The sequence below is a fragment of the Caenorhabditis briggsae genome (genome assembly GCF_000004555.2).
Source record: "Caenorhabditis briggsae complete genome, chrI, whole genome shotgun sequence".
Taxonomy (NCBI): Eukaryota; Metazoa; Nematoda; class Chromadorea; order Rhabditida; family Rhabditidae; genus Caenorhabditis; species Caenorhabditis briggsae.
The window spans coordinates 8,777,328-8,785,110 of NC_013489.2; the positions used below are offsets into that span (position 1 = coordinate 8,777,328).

At 37.7% G+C, this 7,783-nt stretch overlaps 2 protein-coding genes across 2 annotated transcripts in view; one reads left to right on the forward strand and one right to left on the reverse strand.

Moving 5' to 3' along the window:
* Cbr-madd-4 overlaps window positions 1-5,133 on the forward strand; it is a gene marked incomplete at both ends in the record, with an annotated part of 15,628 nt that extends 10,495 nt beyond the window's left edge. The window contains 9 exon segments of the mRNA XM_045239050.1: window positions 1,942-2,022; window positions 2,533-2,663; window positions 2,875-3,176; window positions 3,206-3,343; window positions 3,393-4,151; window positions 4,166-4,487; window positions 4,531-4,755; window positions 4,808-4,862; window positions 5,064-5,133. Of these exon segments, the coding sequence (XP_045094854.1) occupies window positions 1,942-2,022; window positions 2,533-2,663; window positions 2,875-3,176; window positions 3,206-3,343; window positions 3,393-4,151; window positions 4,166-4,487; window positions 4,531-4,755; window positions 4,808-4,862; window positions 5,064-5,133 (2,083 nt within the window).
* A 503-nt stretch (window positions 5,134-5,636) lies between these two features.
* Window positions 5,637-7,424, reverse strand: Cbr-tsp-15 (the record flags this gene model as incomplete). The annotated part of the gene is made up of 6 exons (XM_002639629.1): window positions 5,637-5,687; window positions 5,736-5,895; window positions 6,339-6,442; window positions 6,491-6,676; window positions 6,728-6,919; window positions 7,341-7,424. 6 exons carry the CDS (start codon window positions 7,422-7,424, stop codon window positions 5,637-5,639), a joined length of 777 nt encoding a protein of 258 aa, XP_002639675.1.
* Between the last annotated feature and the right edge of the window lie 359 nt (window positions 7,425-7,783).

Below are 7,783 nucleotides of genomic sequence, written 5' to 3' on the forward strand. Positions count from 1 at the left end.
TGCAACACCGAGTTCATTAGAAGAGAAGGCGCAGAAATGGGATAATACAGGAAAATACTTTTAAAAAAAGAAAGAAGATCAAAAGCTTTATTCACCTTGAAGGAAATAGACAGGAGTTTGTTCCCGATTCTATGCATGCCGTAGGAGAATTCGAATTTTCTGAATTTGGCTCCGAAATGCGAGTGTCCCAGTTGAAGAAAAACAAAGTGTTTCATCCTATGCATTTGGATTTTTTTGATTTAATTATAATTGGGGGTGTCGCACTTACTCCCTCCTCCTCCGTCCGGGACTTGGGACTCATTACTGATTCCTCTCTCAAATTCTCTGCTCACATCAACAAAATCACATCTTTAGCTCTTCTCCGTTCCAAACAACTCTTAAAGTCATTTAGATCTAAGTCTCCAGAATTCTACATACATCTTTTCAAATGTTATGTTCTCCCGATTCTTGAATATTGTTCTGTAGTTTATTCCCCTCCGCCTTCTTCTCGCCTTGCTCTAAAACTAGAATCTCCCTTAAGATTTTTCTCTAAGTGTATTTTCCAGCGTTGTAATATCCAGTACAGTTCCTATTCTGATCGTCTCTCTATCCTCAATATGTTCTCCATTCGACATCGTAGGCTAAAAGCTCAACTAATTCTTCTCTATAAATTTTTAAATGGTTCCGCNTACTTTCCTAACGTAAATGCACATGTCAAATAATCCTCCTCCCCTCGTCGCCCTATGAACTTAATTAATGTTCAGCCCTACTCCTCTGACTATTTTTCTTCAATTGTTCCCCTGTGGAACGCCATCACTTCCCAAGTTACCCGATTTCTCCTACCTTCCGAGTTTGAATCCTTAATTTCTTCCAGTATTACCCGTTATTGATATATTTGCTCCCCTATTTTTCTTTTTCTACCGGTTACATCTTTCCTGTGTCAAATATCTAAATTATCCCGTTTCCCCTCCCCTACTCACATCGGCCTCGTGAGGGGCATTTTTTTCTGAGTTTTTCATGTCCTGCCCTCTAATGTTTTATTACACCTGATCAATAAACAAATTAAATTAAAAAAATCCAGGAATTTCCCCCGATTTTTGCGAATTTCGGTACTTATGCTCAGAGCTTTTGTTTTTTTTCTTAATTAAAGAATCTGGCGGAAACGCGTTGTTTTCCTTTTATTGGATCATTCGAAAAATAGTTTCAATTTCAAAGAATTTGAGTGTTGGAATTTCAGTGCCATAGTGCACATCTAGTTTATTTTCCCTTTTGAACTCATCTCAAAATCCCTCTCTTCTCAATACAAAATTTTGGCATCTAACTCCCTTCCAGTTTTTGTTTTATGATGTAGTTTATACGGTCAAAAGTCATGTGCCACTGGAAAGTTGTCATTTTCCTTTTTCCATGCACCACCATCTATCATTTTGACCCTTTTCCCATTGCATCATAATCCACCCGCACCCTTTTCTTTCATGCCGCCACAATACACATTATCAACGGAGTTGTTGGTTTAGGGGCTCTTTTTTTGCTCGTTGTCTTTTGAATGTCTTTTTCTTCTTATCTAAAAATGTGTTATCTGATTGAATTTAGAGAAAAAACGGACCGTCTCTGGGGAGAAGAGAGACAAAACAGCTAATAGCTAAAAGGGTAACAGATTTCAAAGAGGATTCTAAATGTTTTCACTGGAAAAACTATTCCTAACACAGTTTTAACTGGAACTCAAAGAGCCCAAAAATAGGAAAAAAGAGCGATCCAAAAGAATATACATACTCATTCATTTGTCATTTTTCGTTGTGGTGTGCGCGAAGAACAAGAGCACCATGGGATTAGAAAGTAGGGAGAGCCAAAACGCAAAATGGTTGGTTTTTGGGAGGGCATGAAATCGAGAGTTTTTGGGAATTCGGGAAAAGGAGGAAATGTGAGAAAAGTTGAGGAACAAAAAAATGAATTATGAATTTTCAGTTTGGACTGGAACGATCGAGCATATTTGGATGGAAACACTTTTGGATCAATGGATAACCACAACGACTGGCAGGCTCCAAGGTAAGAAGTTTGAGACAATCTGAACTGACAAGAGAATCTTTTCAAATGTCCTCTGGGAGTTGGCAGGAATATCTAGCTCCCGTACTCATCCGCACGCTGAAAAACTTCGTCTGAAAATGTTTGACCCATTTAGGCACTTACTTACACGATATTGCTGAACTTTTTTTCTCAAGCTCTCAAAGGACCTCTTAAAAATGTTCTCCTGTTAGTTTCACACATAATACAAAAAGTGGAAAGTTGCATTCATCAAAGAATCTATTCGTTACTGTATAAAATACAGAATTCTTGGAAATTCGGTCGGCGAAACATTTTGTAGGTTCCAATTTTTTTCTAATAATCAAAAAAGTTACTATCGGCCAACCAACTCTGAACATCAATAAACCCACCAAGCTGTTGCGAGCTCCCAACACAATACTCCAATTCCCTAAATTCCTAAAAAACGTACAAGTCGTTCAACTACTCTCTTCTTCAATTGTCTTTCCGCCATTTCCTTCTAATCGAAAATTGCAGACTAGTTGCCGGTGAATGGAGTACATGCTCATCGACTTGCGGAACTGGTGTCATGTCGCGCACCGTTGAATGTGTAGCCGTCAATCCGATCTCTTCGGCACCCATCAAACTTCCAATGTCTGAATGCCAGGGTATGTGAAATGAATTCAAAAGAAAAGAAGAAGACGTTTTGGTTTTTTTTATTCAAAAGCATTATTAACGAATGGCTGAATTTCGGAATAGAAAAAAAAAGAAAAGATTCATCAGGCGACCTGCATAATTAAATGGATTTTTTTGGAAAAGAGGTCATAGGGAGGAACTTTTTTGCCAAGAAACTGAAGGGGTGTTAAAAATGTCTTTCAGATCAAGAACAACCGAAATTATTTGAATCATGCGAAGTCCGTAGTTGCCCTCTTCAAGAAGATTCCAAGCTCACTGAAGACGAAGCTCCTTATCAATGGAGATATGGTGATTGGACTCAATGCAGTGCATCTTGCCTCGGAGGAAAACAGAAAGCTGCTTTGAAATGCATTCAAGTTTCAACTGGAAAGTCAGTCCAATGGTCTCAATGCGATGCTCGTCGACGTCCACCAGAGAAGAGCCGTCCATGTAATCAACATCCATGCCCACCGTTTTGGTTGACTTCTTCGTATTCGGAGTGTTCGGTTTCTTGTGGAAGTGGAACTGCTCAAAGAAGTGTGAAATGTGTCAAACTGTTAGCAAAACCGACGGTGCTGATGCTCACATAATACTTCGAGATGATAGATGTCACTTCAAAAAACCACAAGAGACAGAGACATGTAACGTCGTGGCTTGTCCTCCAACCTGGGTGGTGAGCTTTAATTATAAGTTTAGATGCAGTTGAATACATTTTGGTTCAGACTGCACAATGGACAGAATGCTCTCGATCGTGTGATTCCGGAGAACGACGTCGGCAGGTTTGGTGTGAGATCAAAGATTCGAGAGGAAAAACTCAACGTCGTCCGGATATTGAATGTGATGCAAATACGAAACCACAGTCAGTTGAAGTGTGCAGTTTTGGATCGTGTTCTCGACCGGAACTTCTCACGAATCGAGTATTTGAGCAGAATGTTGAACAGAAGAAGCTGACTTTGGGAATCGGAGGAGTGGCTACTCTGTATCAAGGAACAAGTATTAAGATTAAGTGTCCAGCGAAGAAGTTCGATAAGAAAAAGATCTATTGGAAGAAGAATGGAAAGAAGATAAAGAATGATGCTCACATAAAAGTGTCAGCAAATGGAAACTTGAGAGTGTTCCATGCAAGAATGGAAGATGCTGGAGTATATGAATGTTTCACTGATAGACTTCAAGGAAATGTCACTTTGAATTTCAAATATAGAGATTTCCCAGCTACTAGAACGGATTTACCGCAGAAAGTTCAACTTCCAACTAACGAAAACCAGCAACGGCCGCCTATGAGTAGAGAAGACCAGATTCGTGAGCAAGCATCCGTGCTTCATAAGATGAATGTTTCCCTGATCGAAGGATTGCTGACAGCTCCAAATGATGAAAAAGCACGGGAACAACTGAAGAAATACGGTAACGAATTGGTAGCAAGATGGGATATTGGACACTGGTCAGAGTGCAGACAGAAAACATGTCATGTGGCTGGATATCAGGTGAACAGTGGAAGTTGGCAAACACAAATATAAATTTTCAGGCTCGCGGTCTATCCTGTAAGGTAACCTTCCATGGGGAAACCAGAAATGTGGATAACTCAATTTGTGAATCACTAGCATCTGTTCGTCCGCCAGAAACCCGCCCATGTCACAGAGAAAACTGTCCAAGATGGGAAGCATCCAAATGGTCAGAATGCTCTTCTCAGAGATGTGTCAGCAGTATGTTGGCACAGAAACGAAGAAATGTTACTTGTCGTTTCACGAATGGAACATCAATTGACATTCAGCATTGTGATATCACAAATCGGCCATCTACCACAATGGATTGTCCAAATCGTAAGTCGCATCATGCTAATTAATTCTGATATTTTTTTTTCAGAAAACTGCAAAGCTGAATGGAGAACTTCTGATTGGGGATCTTGTAGCTCGGAATGTGGCACAGGAGGTGTTCAACTCCGATTACTATCCTGTGTTTGGATATCTTCTGGACGTCCAGCAGGAAGAAATTGTGAGCAGATGAGACGTCCTCATTCAGCAAGAGCGTGTGTAGCTGATGAACCACTTCCACCTTGTATGCCAACTGCAAGTTCTCTTTTCCAAAGAGGTTTTTTCTCGATTTATATTTTATTTGTTTTCGCTGATCTTCATATTTCTAGACTCTTCGTGCCAAGACCAATCTCGTTTCTGTGACATTATTAAACTGTTCCATTCGTAAGTTTACCTTTTTCTCTCTTTTAACTGTCAAATGCTTAAAAATGCACACAAAACAATCGGCACCTATCGGAAGATTGTGTTTGTTCTATCACTTATTCTATTCGATTCGTCACCCCCAATCCATCAAAAACATTTCGATCAGGCGAAAAATAACTCGGTTTACCTAACTACAGTAATCCATCCTAACCTTATTTTCAGATGCGATTCATTGGAAGTCCGCCAAAAATGTTGTTCTACGTGTACTTTCGTCGAGCGAAAGAAATTTTAACTAAATCTTCATTTTTTATAAAAATGTTTTTTTTTGTTTTTCAACCTAATTTCTTCAGATATTTATTTATTTATCGACTAATTTATTGGTTTTTATGTATGTAGTTGATAGAGTTGTTTCATCCCACATTCCAATGTTCATAATATTTTTTTTTTAAGAGAAGATTTTTATTTTTGATTCCGCATAAAACTTTTCAAATACCCGCCAGGGGATCATTATTACATACAAAAAATTCAAATTTACAATCGAAAAAAGAGAAAAAGATTTCAGAAAAAATTAAATTGTGATAGGAGTTGCAGCTGCGCCTAAAGCGAGTTGAATGTGATTGGCCCGTTTCGTTGAATAGGTGTCGTGTTGGATTGCAGCGATCGAAGGTGTGAAAGAGAATAAGATGTGATGATGATGATGAAGACGTCTTGAAGTGGAATCAAAATGTGTGAAGCGGTAGATTTAACTTCAAGACTCTTCGTCTGGGATAATAATAGATAATCACGAGAGATTGATTATTTTCGGATAAGTTTTGAGTACCAGCAGCTGGCCACTGATGGAATAATCTGCAAAATACAAATTAGTGAATTGAAGAGTGTAATTTTTCAGCACACCTGTACAATAGCATTTGTAATGCATAGCCATGAAGCCACGTTCATAACATGAAGTAAATCATTTTGAAGAGGTTCGTAGCATGTATTCGTGTAATACGGAGCTGGTGATCCGCTGTCGAACGGATTAGAACGACACCGATCGATTTCGGATGGGATGCAGCTAGAAATCAGAAATTGTTTATTAGGCCGTTTTTTAAAGATATACAAATCATTTTATTTTTACTTTTTCCACGAGTCTGGAGCTCGGCTGTGAAGTTTCCGAGCAGTTTGAAAAATTTTGATGGTGTGAAACAGACAGAGATGGAAAACTCTGCATTTACAGAATTTAGTAAAAATTACTAGTTTTTCAATAATTACCTATTTCTGAACGACCCCACTCGTGTTGTACTGGGAACATGAAAAAAAGGTATTTTTTTCAGAAATTGGCAAATAGCTGAAAAACTAGGAATTTTCAAAAAGTTCTGTAAATGCAGAGTTTTCATCTGTTTCACAACTTCCAAATTTTTCAAAGTGGTCGGGAACTTAACAGCCGAGCTCCCTACTGTATATTTTCCAATTCAAACTTGTTACTTTTTCCCTAAAAATTCAGAAAACAAAACTCACCAAGACTCGGGAATAAGACTTTTTGGAGCCTTTTGATGCATGTACCACTTTGATGTCTTCCAAATTTGGGCGTCATCAGTACCATTGACACCGCAGCATTTGAACTAAAGTACATTTATTTTTTCTCTTAATGAATTTTTCAAAAAACTCACATTGGATTGAAGAGCATCCCAAGACTCTGTGATTCCTTTCATGTCGTGTGTTCCATAAAGTTCTCTGAGAGACGTTAGCATTTTCAGGTTTAGCGGAGTATAATGGGTCAATTGATCGCGGAAATTCAATCCGATCAAACCACCAATGATCAGCATTACAGCGATAACAATTGAAGCAACTGCACACTGAAATTTGGATAAATCAGATCTTCTGAATCAATAAAAGAATAAACTCACCGATGTGACAATACACCTCATTTCCTTGAAAATTGCATAAAAACATATCAGATAGTTAGCAATTGAAAGGATACTGATAATGACAAGAATTCGTCCCACGTCTACATAAAGCGATGGGGATACAAGTTCAGCATATTGGGAACGTCGAGCCAGGAGCCAAATGCCATAACATATACAGCTTATGGAGAAGAGCTGGAATTTGTTCTATTGATAGTTTTCTTTTTGTAAATTGAAGATTCCACATCCTACAGTCTTTTGTTTTTTGTTTCGAACAAACCACAATCACTTGAGATTGTCATTTGGTGAGAAGAACTCTTCGGCTCTTTTCTTTTTAACTTTCTTTTTCTATTTTCATCTTTCCGTTCCTTTTTTCTCTCTCGCATTTTTTGTTGCTTCCTTCCTCTCAAAAGTTCAAATAGACATCATTTTTTTCATTTTTTTCACAATATCTGATCAGCTAGATATGAAAAGAAAGAAGAAGAATAAGGAACCAAAAATATTTGTGACGGTGTGTCTATTGACCCTTTTTTCTCTCAAGGTTATCAAAGTCTAATTTGCATTGTTTTTGTTGAAATTTCGTTTTGAAATACGAAAATTAAAATTATGCACTTACAATTGAAATAAGCGCTGTAACGATGTATGAGAACTTGACCAACCGCCCACGGGCTCCATATGCACTATTACCAAATGCTCCCATTTATATATGTGTTTTTTAATCTGGAAAAAATCGGTGTTGATTATAGAGAATCAACCAGAAAGTTATCATTGAAATCATTGAATATCATTGAATTGAAAGATCGAAATTTAAAAAAAAAATCAAAGTTAGGTAGATTTTTGATACAAACCTGTATTAGAAGGACTCTGGCACTGTTAAGATTGAGCTTATTTATCTAGGTTCCTATGAAAAATATTTGAAATGCGTAAACTGATAACATTTTTGTGATATTATTATAAACTATTTATCAGTTGACAATTTTTAAATACCTTTGACGGGAATCGAGATATATTTGCTCAAATTTGAAAGCTAGGCGGCCTAGAGGTTTTACGGTGTTCTAG